The 22,386-nt window shown below is 41.2% G+C and overlaps 1 protein-coding gene across 2 annotated transcripts in view; it reads left to right on the plus strand.

Annotated features, from left to right (window-relative positions):
• CDH2 (cadherin 2) overlaps nt 1-22,180 on the plus strand; it is a 248,102-nt gene extending 225,922 nt beyond the window's left edge. For both annotated transcript variants that reach the window (XM_043444109.1, XM_043444110.1), the window contains 2 exons: nt 8,438-8,602; nt 20,759-22,180. In XM_043444109.1, the coding sequence (XP_043300044.1) occupies nt 8,438-8,602; nt 20,759-20,965 (372 nt within the window). In that variant the 3' untranslated portion in view covers nt 20,966-22,180. The remainder of the gene's footprint in view (nt 1-8,437; nt 8,603-20,758) is intronic.
• The last annotated feature ends 206 nt before the right edge of the window (nt 22,181-22,386 follow it).

Here is a 22,386-nt window from a genome sequence, read left to right on the forward strand (position 1 = left end):
TTCTACAGTGAGACAAACATGGATGAAAACTGAGAATGGGGAGCCTTCATCTGTACATTAAATCTCCAAGTTACTTTACTTCTGTTAGGTTTATCAGTTAAACCAGAAAAGATGTTAGCAATTTTTTTGTTTTGTTTTGGGGGCTTTCATAATCCATAGAATCAACTTAGTTTTCCATAGCAATTCACCTGTGTAGATAGTTACCATCATAACCATATCTCACTGGGGAAGAAAATCAGGTTATAATGTAATTTACATAAAGTCGCAAGGGTATTTGACTTACCTCTCAGCAGCTGTATGGTAATGTGTTGACGCCTTATTGCTATTTTATTCAATTGTTTTTAATGCCTGGAGCTATGTAGGGTGAGCTGATAATGTTCTCCTTTTCTGTCTCCCATTCCTTTCTGAGAGTTTCTTGCCTGTGCCACATGGTCAGCTCTTTTCCGGGTAACTTTTTTTTTTCCCCTTGAGAATTTTGTCCATTTATTTTCATGTAAGTATTTTTATTTCTCTCTCTCAGTCTTGAAACATTCAAAATGTTTACCTTGCCTGTTATCCATTTTAAGTATAGCAAACCAACAAGGACTTACTGCATAGCGCAGTGAACTCTGCTCAACATTATGTGGCAGCCTGGATGGGAGAGGAGAATGGATACCTATCTGTGTATGGCTGAGGCCCTTTGCTGTCCACTTGAAACACTCGCAACATTGTTAATTAGCTATACACTCCAGTACAAAATAAGAAGTTTAATATAAAAAAAATGTTTACCATATATATTTGGGAATTTGAAAATTTACTTGCTACTGTAAAAGGAATATTTTCCATTTGAACTGCCCCTTGCCTGGGATATAGCAAAACCAGCTCTTGTGTTCCACCCCCGGTTCTCACCCATGGAGGCCGAGAAAGGAGCAGGAACTTCGAGCCCCCTCCCCGTGCCTCACGTGCCAGACTGCTGGACTCAAGTGAAGACTCAGTTCTGACTAAAAGTCAGTGAGGCGTTAGCCAGCTGTGCACAGGCCAGAGTCCTAAGTCCCCATGCGTTCTTAGCCTGATTACCTTGAGCTTCCCTTCTGGATCTTAAAGCGCCTCATGTCCCCCCCGGCTCAGCAGACTCTTCTATTCATTTCCTCACTGGCCCAGACAACAAGCACAGCTTTTTATTCTTTTGCAGTCTAGTTGATTTACAATGTTGTGTTTAATTTCTCCTGTATAGTAAATGGCTCACTTACATATATTCTTTTCCATGACGGTTTATTGCAGGATATTGAATATAGTCGCCTGTCTACACAGTAGGACCTTGTGGTGTACCCATCGCGTGGAGAGTAGTTTGCATCTGCTAATCCTGAATGCCTTGTCCCTCCCTCCCCCGCCCTGCCCTCTTGGCCTCCACAAGTCTGTTCTCTGTATCTGAAGATGCAGCGTTTGTATTTGTTACTTTGGTTGCGCTGCTGATCTCTGCCTCTTCCACACTGTCTGAGTCCGTGACCTTGGGCAAATCATTAACCTCTCCTAGTTATGGGAATCGGTGGGATAGAACGACAGGGTTTTGCTCAGAGTGTATGAGGTATCCCATGAGGAGGCACCTAAGGTAACTCCTGACCGATGATGGGCCCCAATGAAGGCTGATTTCCTTCTTTCACAGTCCCAGAGCTGAAAATGGCATCAGGTACCCAGTAGGCTCCCTTAATACTCTTGTGAAATGGTAAAGGAGTATTTCCATCACTCTTTAAAATCCCTAATTGCACAAGTCTGTAGTTTCTGCTGGTCATGGGACTTTTTGAATTTTTTGCCTGGGACTCCAGAATTTCACTTTATCCTGAAGCAGCACTTTACTCTATTTAAACATAACAAAATGCCTTAAGGTTGATTCCTGGTATCTCTTTCTGAACCAATTATAAGTCATTTCAAGTCAGGGGAATTTAATAAGAAAAGGCAGAACCAGAGTTTAAGCTGCTGACTAACTTTTTACTGAATCTCCCAGAATTGTATCACCTTTAAGATATTTTAAATCTTAGACCCAAACAAAGTCTTTCAGTCACTAGTAATGTTAATATTTAAAAACCCTAATTCCGTGCCTACTTTTCATGGGTGTGTGTGCTTAGTCGCCCAGTCATGTCCAACTCTTTGCGACCCCATGGACTATAGCCCACCAGGCTCCTCTATCCATGGGGATTCTCCAGGCCAGAATACTGGAATGGGTTGCCATGCCCTCCTCCAAGGGATCTTCCCAACCCAGGAATCTAACCCAGGTCTCTAATATTGCAGGTGGATTCTTTACCATTTGAGCCACCAGGAAAGCCCATGAATACTGGAGTGGGTAGCCTATTCCTTCTCCAGGGAATCTTCCCAACCCAGGAATCAAACCAGGGTCTCCTGCATTGCAGGCAGATTCTTTACCAGCTGAGCTACCAGGGAAGCCCCTACTTCTTATGATCATTGACAGATAACATGTTCCAAACATTATTTAAGATTTTCTGTGGTCTTCATTTGGAAGTTGGATTTCTCAGGGAAAATTGACGTTAAAAAGGTTGACAATCATAAGAGAATTTTCAGATCTACTTTTTCTCTAGAGAGTCTTAGGAACCAAACAAAGGTTTCTTCTGGGGCTGTGTCTTTATAATCTTCAGATGTAAGTCCATGAACTCAATGACCTTGAGAATGTTTCCAGTCTCCACAATTCTCTTTATAATTTTTATCCTTCATGTTGTAATTTGTGTGTGTAAGTAAAGCATCATGAAATTATGAAGATGTATAATTTAAGAGGTTCGCATAGACTGACCCCTTATCAAAAGACTTAAAATTGTATCCTCAGGTCAGGACTCTGCCATATAGCACAGATGAATGTGGACAGAAAAATCCCATCCCTGTGTCCTGAGGACACTTCTGCCCACTTCATACCACCATCAGATTTTTATATCCTGTATTTGAAATTGACAAGGCAAAACATCACAGAGAAAAGTTAAGCCGCATGTTCTAAACTAGATTCTAGTGTCCTGTAAATCAGTAGTTTTGTGCCTCTCTTTTTGATGTCAGGGTATCTGAGGAGCGTGACACGTTTGCATCATGGGGGATGGTACTCACCATGGCAATAAGTCACAGCAGTGGGCCCCCGGGCCTTTCTCTTCCTTCCCCTGATGAATTACTGCCATGGCATGTCATGCGATCCAAAGCACCTTTCTTGAATTGGTTGCTCTTGTGCACATCCAGCTTGAATATCATCCCTGAGACTTTCATTCAACACACTTTATAAAGCTGTTATTTATTTATTTATTTAATTTTGGCTGCACTGAGTCTTTGTTGCTGTTACATGGGCTTTCTCTAGTTGGGGAGACCAGGGGCTGTTCTTCCTTGCAGTGGCGTCTGTTGTTACAGAGCACAGGCTCTAGGCCCTCAGACTTCAGTACTTGTAACTTGTGGGCTCAGAATTTGTGGCACACGGGCTTAGTTGCTCCACAGCATGTGGGATCTTCCTGGACCGGGGATCGAACCCGTGTCCCCTGCATTGGCAGGAGGGTTCTTATCTGCTGAAATTCTCAACACGTTTTTAATAAGCACGTTCTGTGGGCCTGACATATTGACCACAGACATCTTGAAACTACCTGCTCTGGTTCTTAGGATAGTAAGAAAGGGCTGTCAAAAGTAAGAATCTATAAATGAACATGCTGTTGTATGTATACACTAATAAGTGAAACAGACCAGATAGATAGGCTGTCCTTGTCCAAAGAAGCTAGATGCTCTCAGCTGTAACAAATAGCTGTGTCAGAAGTGAAGCCTGGTTTTATGCCAGATCTTCCTGTTTTCAGGTAAAATATCCCAACATCCATAGGTTGACAACTTATTAGAAGACTTTTTCTGCACTGTCAACCAAACATAATGGATTTCTGTTCGTCACTTTGGTATGGTGGGAGCTACATAAGAAATGAGGGTGGACAAGTTCTTTCCACATAAGAAATAGCACAGGCATATCTCATGGCCTCTCACGTCTTCAGTTATGCCCCAGAAATCGCTCTGTATTCTTACATGGAATGATCGTGATATACTGAGGACTGTCAAGAAATACATCACCAAGTTAATGGCAACCCACTCCAGTATTCTTGCCTAGAGAATTCCTTGGACAGAGGACTGGTGGGCTACAGTCCATGGAGTCACAGAGAGTCCAGACATGACTGAGTGGCTAACTCTAAAGACGGCCCTTAAGCATAAGATTCAATTACTTAATTTCATGTAATTGAGATCTCTAATAAAGCATTTTACACTCTCAGTGTAAAAATATTTATTAACTGTCATCATCCATATACTTACATTCTGTTTTCCCCCTTCTACAAAAAGCTTCTATCAGAAGACACGCTTACTCATGGTTACCCCCTCTATTAAGCTTGGTAGTTATGTAATTAAACATGGCGTGAAAAACCATGCCTCTTCACATGCAAGCATTCAGAATTCTCTAAATGAATCCCTCTTTCTATTTTGTGAAAAGCATTTTAACATTTCAAAGGTTTTCGCATCTGTCGTATCATTGTCTGCCCCTGCTTTCAGATAGTCTATAAATAACTCATACATTCTATAAAATTTTAAATGGAGGCACATGTGTGCAAGATCAAGGTGTTTTCACTCAAGTTTTGTATGGATGCTTTGAAATATGCTCCCCTGACAGGAGACTGCATCCGCGTGCCTTTGCTCACAATGTGGATTTCCCCAGAACAGTCTTTTCTCCTGAACCCACATGTCATTCAAAGTGCAAACCTGATGTGTTCTTTCCTTTTCTGAGCATTCTATATTTGACACTGTCCCGAGTTTACATCCCACTCTGACTTGTCCCTACTCTGCATACCTGCCTCCCCTCCTCCCATGTCACCTTGTCCATCCCTCAGAGAAGGAGCTTTTTCTGAGTGCCTTCACTCATTAGCTTAGCTGAAGCCCTTGGTAAGGAGTTGTTTAGGGGAGGGTAGTCTAGGGAGAAGGCAGTGGCAACCCACTCCAGTACTCTTGCCTGGAAAATCCCATGGAGGGAGCAGCCTCATAGGCTGCAGTCCATGGGGTCGCTAAGAGTCGGACACGACTGAGCAACTTCACTTTCACTTTTCACTTTCATGCATTGGAGAAGGAAATGGCAACCCACTCCAGTGTTCTTGCCTGGAGAATCCCAGGGACGGGGGAGCCTGGTGGGCTTCCACCTATGGTGTCGCACAGAGTCGGACATGACTGAAGCGACTTAGCAGCAGCAGTCTAGAATGAAGGCATCTCAACAGAGTTCAGTTTTATTTTTTTTTTATTTTAAAATATTTTTTAGATTATTTTTATGTGGACCATTTTTTAAGTCTTTAGTGAGTTTGTTACAGTGTTGCTTCTGCTTGATATTTTGGGTTTTTTGGGCCCTGAGGCAAGTGGGATATTAGGTCTCCGACCAGGAATTGAACCCGCACCCCCTTCATTGAAAGACAGTCTTAAGTACTGGACCATGAGGGAAGTCCCTAGTGTTCGGTTTTAGACCGACATTTTGAAATCAGACACACCTAGTTTTGATGCTCATGTCAATAGGATAGCAGCTGTGTGACCTTGTACGTACCTTTCCGAGTCTGTTTCTTTATCTCAAATTATGATAATGAGAAGACACTTATAGGAGGCTGGTGTAGCGCCTGGTACAGAGTGGGTTGAATATCAGTGACCCTTCCCCTCTTGACCCCTCTGTTGTTTTAATCGTTCCTCATATTCCTGCCCCTCCTCCCTCATCCATCCCAACCTTGTAGCTGGGACAAGAGCTAGGCTTTGGAGTCTAATCTGTTTGAAGTCCTAGCATATCTCTGTGTCTTATTAGATCTGGAGCCTTTGACATATGACTTGAGTGATTTAGACTCAGTTTCCTCAATTCTTAAAAGAGGATAATAAAACACAGTGTCACACAATGTTGCTCAGAGCGTGAATGAGCGAGCATATGTAAAGGATCTTGAGCATTGCCAGAGCATGGTAAATATTCAAGCGTTGAATGAACCAAAACCACTATAGAGATACTGTAAACAGTTTTGAGCTGGTTTTAGACAGAGATGAAGCCTGAACTAAAAAGAGTACCATAAAATCTGTACTTTCTGTAAATATCAACAGCGAATTAGATAATTTTGGTTAAGCTGGGGATGTGATGTTTCTTATTACTAGAATTTAGAGGTTTGAAAACTATAAAGTATTTGCCCAAACCTAAAATTTTGATTCATTTCTACATTATACTTAGTGTCTTTGGACATTCTTGTTCAGCTGGCTGATGCTAAAGCTCAAAATAGTTAAGGGCCTAAGCAGTGCCCAGAGCATCCTTCTTCCCAAGTTCTTCTCTGCCTCACAGAGTGGACAGGCTGTATTTCAAAGACATATCCCCAGGACTGCTCTGGAAGAGAATACACACTCCCTCATACCTCTGAGCCAGAGGTTGGCAAACTTTTTCTATAAAGGGCTGAATAGTAAGGCTTCGGGCCCCATATATAGTCTCAGTAGGATATTCTTCTTGTCCGTTGTTACCACTGTTTTAAATAATCCTTTAAAAATGTCAAAGTCATTCTTTAAGAAAAAAGGCCACAGGTCAGACTGGTCCCACCGATAATAGTGTCAGACTCTAGGCACTGAGGGGGCTTTCCAGGTGGCGCTAGTGGTAAAGAACCTGCCCACCAATGCAGGAGACACAGGAGATGTGGGTCAATCCCTGGGTTGGGAAGATCCCCTGGAGGAAGAAATGGTAACCTACTCCAGTATGCTTGCCTGAAAAATTCCATGGACAGAGGAGCCCGGCAGGCTATAGTTCCCAGGGTTGCAAAGAGTCAAATGCAACTGAGCATGCACACACTTCCTACAGATGTTTGAAGAGAAGAGTGAAGTGGCCTTGAAACCTTGATGAACTAAAGCTTTCCTTTAAGTAAAGGAAAATACACTTACAACAATTTTTTTTTATATTAAAGCAATATAATATTTTAGGGGAGGGAAAAGTTTTCTCTACCCTCCGAGTATCCCTGGCTGGGTCTGAAAATTAAACCAACAAAGACAGATTAACAGGAGAAGAACAGACACATTTGATGGAACTTTTACCTCCATGTGGGAATCTCCACAAGAGAATGCAGGCCCTGGAAGAAGTGACCAGAGCTGGGAGTGTTTATACCCTGTAGACGAAAAAACAGTAACCTTGTAGAGAATTGATAAGACAAAGGTCTTGGGCTTAGAGTAGTAAATGGTAAAGAAGTAACTAGGAAGATAAGGGTTAGTTTGAGAAAGTTTGCTGTTTAAAAAATGTTACTAATGTCATTTGCAGCAACATGGACTGTCATATTGAGTGAAGTAAGTCGGAGAAAGACAAATATTGTTATGATATTGCTTATATGTGGAACATTAAAAAAGAGCAGAAATGAACTTATCAACAAGACAGATATAGAGTTACAAATGTAGAAAACAAACCTGTCACTCTCAGGGAGTAAGAGCAGGGAGGGATAAATTGGGAGATTGGAGTTGACATGTACACACTACTATATATAAAATAGGTAACTAATAAGGACCTACTCTATAGCACAGGGGAGTCTGCTCAATACTCTCTAATGATCCATGTGAGAAAATAATCTAAAAAAGAGTGGATATATGTACATGTATAACTGATTCACTTTGCCTTACGGCAGAAACCAATACAACATTGTAAATCAACTATACTCCAATAAAATTTTTTTAAAAAAATAATAGCACTTTATTATAACCAAATACACCCGAATATGACTGTTACATTGTGGAATTATAGATGAGATCACTTTCTCTTTATACTTTTTAATTTTCTGAGTTTTATATCATAAACAGATAATTTTACTATGATAAAAAAAGGAAGTTTCTTTGTACAGAGTTCTCAGTCCCAAATGCTATTCTCTGGTGGTAAGGAAGGGTTTCTCTCCTCCTGGTTTAAGGAGAGGGGGGCCTTTCACATCAGAATTTTGTGACCTGTTTCAGAGAAGAAGGGCGAGATGGGGAGAGTCAGAGTGACTTTCTTGTTTCAGCTGTTTTTCAAAAGAGTGCTTGAGCTTCAGATATTTAATATGCCACATTGCCATATCTGAGGGCAGCCTGTTCTGAACCCCATCAACATTTAATGAGCACTTTTGCTTCTGTGGTACTACCGTATTTTCTAGTCGATTTTTTTAGTCATTTTGTAGCGGGACCTCCTCTCACTGCTGTTTCCTATTGGAAGCTGATGAGGAACATAGGAAAGCAGATGGCGCACAGACTGTCGAAATGAAAAACACAGAAGAAAGAGCTGCGTGAAAGCAATATTTAATCATAACATGAAAAGCTCGTAGTGGCAACTTTTCCATTATGTTAAACTTCATTCACTTCTGTGCATTCTGGGTATGCATTTAGAAACAGAGGCTGTAAGTTCCCGTCCTCGTGCCCGTCTCCCATGGGGTTTTGCCTTTGTCTCTTGCAGGACTACGATCTGAGCCAGCTCCAGCAGCCTGATACGGTGGAGCCGGATGCCATCAAGCCAGTTGGAATCCGACGGTTGGATGAGAGGCCCATCCATGCAGAGCCCCAGTACCCGGTTCGATCTGCAGCCCCGCACCCGGGGGACATCGGGGACTTCATTAATGAGGTGCCGAGAGGGACTCTCTTTCTCTATAAGGGTGTTTATTGGATGCTAACAGTACTATTGAGACTTCCTGGGTGGCTCAGTGGTAAAGAATTCACCTACCAGTGCAGGAGATTCAGGTTCGGTCCCTGGATCGGGAAGATTCCCCTGGAGGAGGAAATGGCAACCCACTCCAGTATCCTTGCCTGGAAAATCCCATGGACAGAAGAGACTGGTGGGCTAGAGTCCATGGGGTCGCAAAGAATTGGACACAACTGTGCAACTAAACAACAGAAGTACTATAGAGACCACAATTTGATGAGAATATAGCTATGTAGTTCATTAAAATACAGCTTTTTTTTCTATGTTATTTTTGTGCAAAAGCCAATGTGACTTCAGTAACAGAGAACAGATGACATGGCTCTGATCAGCCCAAAAGAGATCTGTCAACTACTATTCTGTATTTGTAAATCACAGCCTTATATGTTACCGGTATTAGTCACATTCTCTCCCAAGGATTTTTCCCATGATTACAAGTAATCAATAGGCCAAAGATATTATGCTTTGTGTTTAAGTCGCTCAGTCGTGTCCGACTCTTTGTGACTCCATGGACTGTAGGCCGCCAGGCTCCTCGGTCCCTGGGGATTCTCCAGTCAAGAACACTGGAGTGAGTTGCTATGCCCTCCTCCAGGGGATCTTCCAAACCCAGTGATCGAACCCAAGTCTCTCATGTTGCCGGCAGATTCTTTACCGACTGAGCCACCAGGGAAGCTCAAGAATACTGAGTGGGTAGCCTGTCCTTTCTCCAGGGGATCTTCCTGACTCAGGAATCGAACCAAGCTCTCCTGCATTGCAGGTGGATTCTTTACTAGCCGAGCTACCAGGAAAGCCCCAATGATATTATAGTGTATTCTGATTTCATTTATTAGCACTGATACATGCAATAATAGTTCGCTTTCATTTCCCTCACACTTACCCTTTGAATCCCACAAATGAAGAGAATTCAGTGCCTACCCAGGTGACTCCGTGGTAAAGAACCCACCTACCAAGTGAGGAGACATAAGAGACACGGATTTGATCCCTGGGTTGGGAAGAACCCATGGAGGAGGGCATGGCAACCCCCTCCAGTATTCCTGCCTGGAGAATCCCCACGGACAGAGGAGCCTGATGTGCTATAGTTCCTAGGGCCACTAAGAGTCAGACACAGATGATGCAACTTAGCACACATGCACCCAACGACTAGAGAGTTCCATCAAATAAGATTAGCAGGAAGCGCAGCTAAATTAAATATTATGTGAGTGATTTAAATACTTGTCTAGTTGAGGAGTTTTAAGAGCTTCTGCAAGAGGCAGGCTAATTCTCTGTTGAATATAACAGATAATGATTTCCACTGTCAAAATTATTATGGCATTCTTTTATTTCATTACTGACCAAGAGTTCTGCTACATTTAATCCTGAAGTTTTGAAGTCAAATGATTTAATACTGCTTCTTTTGATCATGTCTACAGTTTTACTGCAATTCTTCTTTGGAATTTTTATTGTTAGTTTAATGACAGGACTCATGTTCTCTGGCCGTGTCCTGGCATTCAGAAACAGCAAGGCCAGGATTGGTCTCAGTGCCTTTCACAGTGGAAAGCATCTGTTGTATATGATTGCCTTCAGTCCTGCGCTGATAAGATTCATTTCCTGAAAATGAAAGGGTTAGTCGCTCAGTCATGTCCGACTCTTTGCAATCCCGTGGACTGTAGCTCACCAGGTCCTCTGTCCTTGGGATTCTCCAGGCCAAAATACTGGAGTGGGTTGCCATTCCCTCCTCCAGGGGATCTTTCTAACTCAGGGATCAAATTCGGGTCGCCCACATTGCAGGCAGATTTTTTTTTTTTTCACCATCTGAGCCACCAGGGAAGCCCCATTTCCTAGGCTTCCTTGAAATAATCATATATTACATCTACATAATCAATCTACCTTAGTTTTTAGATGCTCTTATAGTTTGTAGGAAAAATTTTGAAACACAATTCGCTAATCTGTCTTTACAAATATTCATTACATGAATATTCATTCATGTATTCCTAAAATACATGCTGCTTTTTGAACATATCTGTTCAATTCTGTTAAATAGTTAATAGGTTAATTTGTAGTAGACATGATTTAGAAGCTAACAGAAGGCAAAAACGGAGTGCATGTAACTCCTTTATGTATAAAAATATGCCCTGACTTTCCCAGATTATTTATACAGTAGGCTTGGTTAGGGGAATCGGCAGGAATATACATACACACACACAATATATAACTAGATATTTTTGAATATGTAATCATGCCTGATGAGTTTACTTCTAATTTAGCTTTCACCCTTATTATTTATTCCTGTGGTTGTTGGATTTCAAGACACGGTGAATCTTCTAAATGTAGGTATAGGCACTGAACTTTCATAAAGCAAGAATTCTGGCTTCAGTGAAATTCAACAAATACTCACCTGAAGCTGTCCCTGAAGTATCGCTGATCTGTGGGACTCCTCCATTCCATCGGGACGCTCCTCTTTTCTCAAGACAAAGTTCAAGCACTAAGGGTCATTTCTAAGGCTGCTTGTAATCTGTGTCCTGCCCTCCTTTCCATCCATATTCCCTTCTTGTGCTGCGGCCCCGCCAAACTATTTGTAGCCCCTCAAAAGCATCAGAGGCTTAACTATAAATTAACTTTTCCGACTGAGCGGCTAAACAACAACAACTTTTACAACAGCAACAGCTTTTCCGAAGCCCTTCCTTCTTAGCTGTCAGGAGATACCCATTTAGCCTTCAGATGCAGCTCAAATATCCTCTTCTCTCTGAAGCTGTTCTGATACCTCTGTGATGGGTTATTATTAATGCCAAGATGCTCCCTGGATCATAGCCCTCACATGGGGTGTAACTGTTGGTATTTCTCTCTCCTCTGTTAGCATGTCCATTCTCTCTGGGATGAGGGTGATTTCCTGACCTTCTTTGTGTAACCTAAGCATCTACTGTGTTGAGTAGCTCCTAGATTCTGTTGTTGCAAGGAATTCAAGGACTGTGACAGGTGTGTGGGGCATGCCCTATTTATTTATTTATTTATTTTTGGCTGTGCTGGTTCTTCATTGCTGTGCAGGTTTTCTTGAGTTGCAGCGGGGGGGAGGGGGCGGCTACTCTCTAGTTGTGGAGCGTGAACTGCTCATTTCAGTGGCTTCTCTTGTTGTGGAGCACGGGATCTAGGGTACTTGGGCTTCAGTGGTTGCAGCTCACGGGCTTTGTTGTCCCACAGCATGTAGAAATCTTCCCAGACCAGGGATCGAACCTGTGTCCCCTGCACTGGCCGGCGGATTCTTAGCCACTGAGCCCCCAGGGAAGTCCCCGTTTTTGAAAACATATGACTGAACTTCCTTCAGTAAAGAGAGGAGAGTATTTAGGTAATACGGTTCAGTGACCCAACCGTTCTAACGGCACAGTAGGAAGAGGTGCACAGTAGGAATTTCCATGTGGAAATCTGCTTTCCCAGGTACGCAGTTCCAACAGTGGCTGGAGATTATAATGTGTGAATACCTAAATGAAAAAGTTTGTTCTGAACAACTGACTTTGCACATCAACTTCTGAAATACAGCCCATTCGTAATTTGAAAATTGTCTGCCTTTGTTAGAAACGGCTCATTTGGCAGTCCTCTTGGGCTTGGTTTAGGATCATTCATTCAGTGGATAACTACCATATAGGTACTGTGTACATCCAGTGCCAGGGATACATAGATGAGACAGTAGAGGGCGAGGCTCGCGGTGTGCGTTCCCCGAGGTGCTCCTCGCACGGTCTCTATACCAGGCAAGCGCTCCAGCATCTGAAGTCTCCCCGTGCCAGGCGCAGGATGCCCCGCTGGATCTGGTTCTTACCTCGGCAGTCCAGCTTCGTCTCAGGCCCCTCCCCCACCTGCATTCTCCAGGCAGGCAACAGAGACCTCTCCTTGTAGTTCCTTATCTCAGCTTGTAATTCCATGCCAGTGCCAGGCCCCACACAGTTGTTCCTGCTTGGAATGCCCTTTGCTCTTTTTCTAAGATATTAGTTCCTCTCTATCAGCCCATGAAGGGTCAGGCACGCAGAGTACGGATGGGCGCCATCAGCGGCATCCGCTTGTACCTACAACTCACCTCCCTCCATTACTCCTATCCAAGCATCCCTGCTCATCCCTCAGAGCCCTCAGGTGGTCCAGGGGGAAGGGTGCATCCCTGAGGGACCCTTGTGGGCAAGCTGGTTTGGTGAGGACATGAATGGACAAAAGGACCACTTTTGGAAATCATCCCCCAAATGACTGCTAAATCCTCAAAACTGAACATGGTTGTAAGACAGAGAAATATGGAGAAGAAAGGGGAACTCAGAGTCCATACCTAGAAATGCCCTACTTTTGGACACAGAAAGTCTAAAGCGTTTAAGGTATCACAGAAAACAACTACAAAGTGGGTCCAGGGATGTGACGATCAGTTCTGTGAGAAAGTTCAGTGGACTCAAACCGTTAAAAGACCTAAATCAGAGATAACATTCAAACTCACTATGTAGATTCTTCTATCTAACACACCCACTAAGATTTGTTTGGTATCTTTCTATAACTAGACTGATAAAAATAAATACAGGTAAAGTTTTGAGTTGAAGGCACCTAGAAAGAACTCAAGCACATTTTATAACTACATTTAAAATGCAAACAGATTTCTTTATCTCCAGGTTTTATTTGATTTAGCATAGTACTGAATGTTCCAAAGGAAGAAGAATATAGTGGAGATTATAATTGGAGTGTTTTTATAGGTGTAAAGAATAGGTAAGCTCATGAGAACAGTTTCTACCTTGTTTATTTAAATAATGAATCTCAAAAATGATAACATTTCTAGACTGGTAGATAGCGTAAACCAAATCACACATTTTGAATTTCAAGCACAGAATTTCATTCTGTTTTGAAACTTTTAAATAAGATCTTTGGAGGGTAAAAAGTTGAAACTAAAAGTAATTTAATCTCAGGCCAACAGTAGATATTAGCATACCTCCAATAACTATATTAATCCTGTGTTTTTCTTTATCTCAGAAATAGAAAAACCAAGGGCATATTTCTTTTAACCAAATCAGTTAAAAGACCAACTTTCAATTAATATTATTTAAAAACGTATGGAAGGTACTCCTGGAATAACTTGTTTATAATAACTACCAAAGTTTAAAATATTTGCCTTTTTTCTCCTAATAATTAAATTTAAATTAAATTTAATTAAGCATATCTCTGTCCACTCTTACAAGAGTTAGGCGTTGGAGTTCAAATCCAAGTGCCTCATTTAACAGCTCTGTTACCTTGTATAAGGTTAGGGTCCTTAGATGTAATCACTTAGATTTCTAGTTTATTTATAAAATGGGGATAATAATAGACCCTCCTTTTAAGATTGCAGTGAGGAGGAAATAATACAGTCCACATAAAGTGCTTAGTATAGTGACTGTAAAATCTCTTAATTACTATCAGTATCATATTATCATTACAAGTTACTATTCAAGAGTAAAAACTTCGTACTGCCCTTTAATTGTAAATAAAACAAGTAAAAAGCTCTAGTTCCAAAAAAAAATACTGAAGTAAAGTGAATTTTCCAGAAAAGGATGTAGTAATGTTGGCACTCATAAGTCACAGAATTTAACTGTCATATGATCATGATATACTTTTATATTTGCAGATATTTTAAACCTAAATCCTGGCTTCTTCTGAAAGGTATAAATATAAACATGAGCAAGGTGCCAAAGTGAGCAAACTAAGCCCAGGACAACAGTACAAATTACCATCTAGAATAGCTGTTGGATGTCAGGCAGCGTGTGCAGCATCTGAAATGAGTTACAGAACCACCTCAGCAGAAAGGGAGGTCATGATCCAGTATAACCAAAGTATGGCGATAGAGATAAAGAGGACCAGGGAGACCACAGGAACTCCTCTCAGTCACGATTTGGGGAAGAATTCCAGGAAACAGAAGTGACATTTTTAATGGCCTTTAAACAGATTGATAGATGGATGGAAATTAATCAAATGAAAAAAATATGACATAGGACATTTTAAACAAAAGGAATCACATTTCAGCTAGCAGGAAATGAATATGTAAATAACATGGAGATACTCCAAAAATAAGATGTTTTTAGGTTTGAGGGGAATTTTGCTGAATAATTTAGTGAATACTTCAGCTATGGATGCTGGAATTGAGAAGAGGTACAAGGGAAAGGTGAAATGAATGCTCCTTGAAGGGTTTTGACTATATCCTGTAGGTTACCCTAACATCTGGCTTCAGGCATTTAAGTAACGCCTCCTAGTCTTTTCCATGTCTACAAACAGCTTTTATGATGTATTTAAATTTTTTTTCAATTTTAACTTCTTTTAAATAAAAATTGTTTTAAAATGCCTGTGTACCATTTAAAAATCATCTTGCATACCCCCAGGGGGACTCCTCCCTTATTTTGGAAGCATTGCTACAGGGGATAGCAGTCAGAAAGTTTTACTTGGGGTTGGGGGTGTGACATCAAAAAATCTAATAGTGTCTGAGAGAGGAACCAATAGTAGTTGGCAAGATAGAAGCAGGTAGAGTCCTGGGGACATGGAAACCTGCTAGAGAGGCTTTTGCCATGGTCCAGGCAGGATGTTCCCTGGAGGTCTTCCCTGGTGGGGCAGACAGTAAAGAATCTGCCTGCAGTGCAGGAGATCCGGGTTCCATCCCTGGGTTGGCAAGATCCCCTGCAGAAGGAAATGGCAACCCACTTCAGTATTCTTGGCTGGAGAATTCCATGGACGGAGGAGCCTGGCGGGCTATAGTCCATGGAGTCAGAAAAAGTTGGACACAATTGAGCAACTAATGGCAGGATGTAATGATGACCTGAACTGAGTTAGTAGATTTGAGACAATAGGAGACTGACTGTTAGGGACTAACTCTTGGGTTTTATATCCCTCATGTGTTCCTTCACACAAGAATGTGGGTGTTTATGGTCCCTGTAAAGCATGTCTCCACCATAAAACATGGGATCAGAAGTCTATAAATACAAGGTCACCAGGAATTCAGCCAGAGCTGCAGCTTTGATATGACAGAGGCAGCTGACTGCAGAAACTAGTTCAGATTTATCCAGAGTTCAAGATCTGTCTCTCCAGGAAAGGTAAAACAAACACATCCTCTTACAGATGTAGTCAGACCCAGTAGGGAGAGAGAAACACCTATAGATTTTTGTAAATCTGGCAAAAGTGTGTCAGACATCATGTGAAATGGTGTCCACACCAAAAAATAAAGGAATCCCAGAGACTTCCCTAGTGGTACAGTAGATAAGAATCCGCCTGCCAATGCAAGGGACTTGGGTTTCATTCCTGCCCCTGGAAGATTCTATGTCCTGTGGAGCAACTAAGCCTGTGTGTCACGGCTACTGAGCCCAAGCACCCTAGAGCCTGTGCTCTGCAACAAGAGAAGCTACCACAACGAGAAGCCTGTGCCCTGCGATGAAGAGTAGCCCCTACTCAGCACAACTAGAGAAAACCAGCTCAGCAACGAAGACCCACAACAGCCAAAAATAAATTTTAAAAAAAAGGAATTCCATAAGGAAAAATCAGAGCTTCTGTGCCCCCACTACTCCGGATTTATCTGTGTGTTCACTTTGGTTGCCTGCCTGTCATGATCAGTTTCTAAGGACTTGACTATGATCTTTTTAGAATTACCAAAATAGTACCCAGAATTTATATAATGCCTTACCCAGAAAAGTCATATTTTATTCTTGGATAAAAATTGGTGCTCTCCAAGTGGCAGGGACTTAAAGTACTTAACCTTCAGCCCAGAAAGATGGCTCGCCTAAGAATTCTTGAAAAGTTCAGTGGGATTTGCCCTTTTGTAATCAGAAGAACCTGAGACAGCGTTTGATGTTTTGGCTAGCAGTGACCTCTCATGGGTTTTATAGCCTTAACCTCTTTTTTTTAAATGTAGAAATGAAACATAGATTCAGCAACTATCAGAATGATCAGAAAGCCATAGTAGGAGTTAAAAATTTTTAAGAAATATTTTTGATGAATCTAAAGACTGTCATAGATAGTGAAGTAAGTCAGAAAGAGAAAAACACATCCCATGTATTAATGTATATATGTGAAATCTAGAAAAGTGATGAACCTATTTGCAAAGCAGAAAACAGAGACACAGACATAGGGAACAAACACAGATACCAAGCGGGAAATGGGGTGGGGTGGATCAGGAGTTTAGGATTGACATATATACACTGCTGTGCTGTGCTCGGTCATGTCTGACTCTTTTCAACCCCATGGACTGTAGCCTGCCAAGCTCCTCTGTTCATGGAATTTTCCAGGCAAGAATACTGGAGTGGGTTGCCATTTCCTACTTAAAGGGATCTTCCTGACCCAGGGATCGAACCTGCGTCTCTTGCATTGGCAGGCAGCTTCTTTACTGCTAGTGCCACCTTCATAAGCATAAAATAGATAACTAATGAGAACTGACTATATAGCACAGGGAACTCTAGTTAGTGTTCCGTGGTGATCTCGATGAGAAGAAAATCTAAAACAGAGGGGATATATGTATCCTTAGAGCTGATTCACTTTTCTGTACAGCAGAAAATAATACAACATTGTAGAGCTCCAATAGAAAAAAAGGGGGAAATTCTTTTGGGACTCTTGATAGTGAGTATAGGACTAGATTATTACCAATGTTATATCTGTTTTGATATAACAAATTAAAGAGCTTCTTGATGAAAGTGAAAGAGGAGAGTGAAAAAGTTGGCTTAAAACTCAACATTAAGAAAACTAAGATCATGGCATCTGGTCCCATCACTTCATGGCAAATAGATGGGGAAACAATGGAAACAGTGGCAGACTTTATTTTGGGGGTGTCTAAAATTACTACAGATGGTGACTGCAGCCATGAAATTAAAAGATGCTTGCTCCTTGGATGAAAAGCTATGACCAACCAACTATAAAGCATATTGAAAAGTAGAGACATTACTTTGCCACAAAGGTCCATCTAGTCAAAGCTATGGTTTTTCCAGTAGTCATGTATCGATGGAGGATTGGACCATGAAGAAAGCTGAGCACTAAAGAACTGATGCTTTTGAACTGTGGTGTTGGAAAAGACTTTTGAGAGTCCCTTGGACTGCAAGGAGATCAAACCAGTCAATCCTAAAGGAAATCAACCCTGAATATGTGTTGGAAGGACTGATGCTGAAGCTGAAACTCCAGTACTTTGGCCACCTGATGAGAAGAGCTGACTCATTGGAGAAAACCCTGATTCTGGGAAAGCTTGAGGGCAGGAGGGTAAGGGTTACGACAGAGGATGAGATGGTTGGATGGCATCACCAACTCTATGGACATGAGTTTGAGCAATCTCTGGGAGCTGGTGATGAACAGGGAAGCCTGGCGTGCTGCAGTCCATGGGATTGCAAAGAGTCGGACACGACTGAGGAACTGAACTGAACTGAACTGATATCTGTTTTGAGGATGTCAATTAGGTGGTGTTAACATTTGATGAAAGTCTCAGGCCCTTTAATACCCCAGTGAAAACCAGGCAGCTTCCAGTAATTATTCTAAGTCACAGGAAACACAGGTCATGGCTTTCATCTCCCAGAATACAGGCACACGTGATACCACACCACTGTTGCTTTCCAGTTCATCTTAGTCTTCACCTTTCTGTATTTCCAGTTTTGTGCTGATACCATGATCCACATGTCTTCTGTATTCTAGGATCCAGGCAGAAGGAAAACTCGCCTCTGGGGCAGGCCCTTCTCCTGGCAGGCAGAGGAGAAAGATGAGGTGGCTGATGGAGCGTTAGACTCTTCTGGTCTCCACGCTTCTGTTTCCATTAATTGGCCAGTGTCAGTCAGGTGGCCGAGCCTGACCATGGGTTGGGGAAGTCAGCTGGCTCCAGGGTGGTCCTTGTGGTGCTGTAAGCATGTGATCCACCCATGGGGAGAGGGTGGTGAATCATTGAGGACAGTAACACAATATGCCACAAAAAGAGATCAGGAATTTTGAGAAATTGGAGTTTGCCCATCTCAGGCTTAACAGACTTGTCCTTTAGCTTATTCTATAAATACAGTCAAGAAAATCCTATCTAAAATTATTTTTGTGTTATATATGGATGTAGTTTGAGGGAGACTTGCTTTATTTTACTTTACAAAGGCATGTCTGGGTTATAGTGTACTTGAGAAGATGAAAAGTGGTATTTAATTAAAGGTTAGGATTGTTGGGGAGACAGACTCGGGCATGAGGAAGTGGTATTGTGTACTTTTTTTCAAGGTTTTTGGTTAAGTCAAGCAACTGCCATTTTGTTTCTTAAAACCTTTGTTGTTTTTGTTTAATCTCTAAGTCTTGTCCAACTCTGCAACCCCATGGACTGCAGCATGCCAGGCTCCCCTCTCCTTCACCATCTCCCGGAGTTTGCTCAAATTCTTGTCCATTGAGTTGGTGATACTATCTAACCATCTCAATCTCTGCTATTCCCTTCTCCTTTTGCCTTCGCTCATTCCCTTAAAACATGTCTCCACATTTCTTTTTTCAAATTCCAAAGCAAGAATTTTTTTTATCTAAACTTAAAAAAATTTTTTTTTAATTCACTAATATTTCTGAGCTGTAACAAGTGCCAGATACTGTGGGGAGATACCCTTGGGTCACCTTTATTTTATTTGGGCTTCATAATGATTGTATTACTGTGATTACAGTTGAAGATTAGAAAATGGGGCTGGTGGAACTCAGCCAAGGTCCCGAAACTCGTACTATGCAGAGCTGAGGTATCACCCCAGTGTCTGACCTCTTAACACTACACATACTGACCGTAATTTTCATGCTCTTTTTCCTCTTCCTCCATTGCACTGATTTAAAAAAAAAAAAAAACATGTATTGGAACATGTGGATTGGAAGGATTGATCTAAAGATGGACGGTTCATCACATCTTGGACAAGAGGAGCCACAATGAGCCCACCAAAATTTTAAAAAGCAGAGTTGTGGGGAGAGAGAGTGACTGTTTGGAGACTAACCATGGTTTATCTTGGACTGCTAGAATGGAAGTGGGAAAAAATTAAATAAATACTTAGTATGTGGCAAATAGACATACATTAAATTCTTAAAGTTTTGTCAAGAAATTATGAAATAGCTGCAGATACATGAGTTATATATAAAAAACATCTTTGTACAAGAGTTAAGTTTATTGATAATCATTTCACTGGTTCTTATTTTTTCAATTTTTTTAAAAGCCCTGTGTGTGTGTGTGTGTGTGTGTGTGTGTGTAATTTTAGATTGTTAGGATCCACTTCCCCAATATTTATTCTGTGTATTGATATTGGATCATGACTTTTCTAGAGTCTGTGGATGGTAGAAGTCACTCTGTTCTTTATTAACTTAGTGACTAACTTTGCTTTTGTTATAATCACACCTGGCCTGTCTTTATTCTTCCTCTGATACCCTTCCAAGTTTATGTCAGATAGAATGCCACTTCTTCCTTGAACACCCAGCTCTCTGAGCCAATCAGTGTTTGTTTTTAGCATCCTGATGATTTTTGCCTAAATTTCATAGCTTTGTTACTTATTTATCATTTGTGTCATACTATAGTAATGCCTGTTACTAGGTTGTAAATTATAGAGGGCAGGGACGCTGTGGCACTCATTTCTATGTCTGTTTTTGCCCTGCATGTAATTCCTGCTAAGCCAGTTCGTTGTCAAAATCTTATGACTCTGACTCTACATAGATCAGGGTCCGCATATCACATGAGTTCATCACCTTCCAGATTGTTTCATATAACTCACTCCACGAGTGATAATTCAAAACTAGTCCTGTCCAATGCATTGTTATACTGATGCATTACCAAACTTCATTTAAGATCCTCCCTTTCTAGCTTCAGGCTGTTGGTGGTTCATTTCTGTCACCTGTGAACTGCCTTCTCCAGTTAACCCCGTCCCATGGTATGTCTCAGCCTCACTAGCCTCACTGAGCTAGATTCCTTACAGTTCTTTCTTTGCAGAGGAAACACATCCATTGATTTTTGTTTAACTTTCAAACATAGTGATAACCCCAGTTTCTCTGGGTTGCACACGTGGTGGTCTGCAGGTTGAAACTTACAAACAGGTGTTTGATGCCACGGGACCGCTAGCGTCTGCTTGTGGATTCGCTCACTGTAACCCTCTTCTCATCCTTTCCTTGTCTTCCCAACTGCAGGGCCTTAAAGCTGCTGACAACGATCCCACCGCTCCACCCTACGACTCCCTCTTAGTCTTTGACTATGAAGGCAGTGGTTCCACGGCCGGGTCCTTGAGCTCCCTTAATTCATCCAGTAGTGGAGGTGAGCAGGACTATGACTATCTGAACGACTGGGGGCCCCGCTTCAAGAAACTCGCTGACATGTACGGTGGAGGTGACGACTGAACTTCAGGGTGAACTTGGTTTCTGGACAAGTACAAACAATTGAAACTGATATTCCCAAAAAGCATTCAGAAGCTAGGCTTTAACTTTGTAGTCTACTAGCACAGTGCTTGCTGGAGGCTTTGGCAGAGGCTGCAAACCAATTTGGGCTCAGAGGGAATATCGGTGATCCAATACTGTTTGGAAAAATACTGAGCTCAGTCACACTTGAATTTTACAGTACAGAAGCACTGGGATTTTATGTGCCTTTTTGTACCTTTTTCAGATTGGAATTAGTTTTATGTTTAAGGCTTTAATGGTACTGATTTCTGAAATGATAAGTAAAAGACAAAATATTTTGTGGTGGGAGCAGTAAGTTAAACCATGATATGCTTCGACACGCTTTTGTTACATCGCATTTGCTTTTATTAAAAATATGGAATTAAAAAGACAAACCACTCATGGAGCAATTTTATTATCTTGGGGGCTGAGACCATGAGGTTGGAAAATGTACATTACTTCTAGTTTTAGACTTTAGTTTCTTGTTTTGTTTTGTTTTTTTTTTCCACTAAAATCTTAAAACTTACGCAGCTGGTTGCAAATAAAGGGAGTTTTCATATCACCAATTTGTAGCAAAATTGAATTTTTTCATAAACTAGAATGTTAGACACATTTTGGTCTTAATCCATGTACACTTTTTTATTTACTGTATTTTTTCCACTTCACTGTAAAAATGGTATGTGTACATAATGTTTTATTGGCATAGTCTATGGAGAAGTGCAGAAACTTCAGAACATGTGTATGTATTATTTGGACTATGGATTCAGGTTTTTTGCATGTTTATATCTTTCGTTATGGATAAAGTATTTACAAAACAAAGTGACATTTGATTCAATTGTTGAGCTGTAGTTAGGATACTCAATTTTTAATTTTTTAATTTTTTTTTTTATTTTTTATTTTCTTTTTTTGTTTGGGGAGGGAGAAAAGTTCTTAGCACAAATGTTTTACATAATTTGTACCAAAAAAAGAAAAAAAAAAGGAAAGACAAGAAATGAAAGGGGTGGCCTGACACTGGTGACACTACTGCAGTGTGTGTTTTTTAAAAAAAAAATGAAAAAAAAAAAGCTTTTAAACTGGAGAGACTTCTGACAACAGCTTTGCCTCTGTATTGTGTACCAGAATATAAATGATACACCTCTGACCCCAGCGTTCTGAATAAAATGCTAATTTTGGATCTGGTGACTGGTTTGAACTTTTTCTTTTCTACTTGAGATGCTTTGAGTGTTTCAGAAATTCCAGGTCCTGGAGTTGCATTGAGAACTGCAGTACAAAAGTATGAATTGGTTCTTGCACTGTTCACCATCAAAAAGCCCTTAGCGTGGCAGCCAAGCCGTGTCCGGTGAGCAGTGGAGAAAAATCTGTGGATCTTCTGATCATAGAAGGAA

The sequence above is a fragment of the Cervus canadensis genome, chromosome 23 (genome assembly GCF_019320065.1).
Source record: "Cervus canadensis isolate Bull #8, Minnesota chromosome 23, ASM1932006v1, whole genome shotgun sequence".
Classification (NCBI taxonomy): Eukaryota; Metazoa; Chordata; class Mammalia; order Artiodactyla; family Cervidae; genus Cervus; species Cervus canadensis.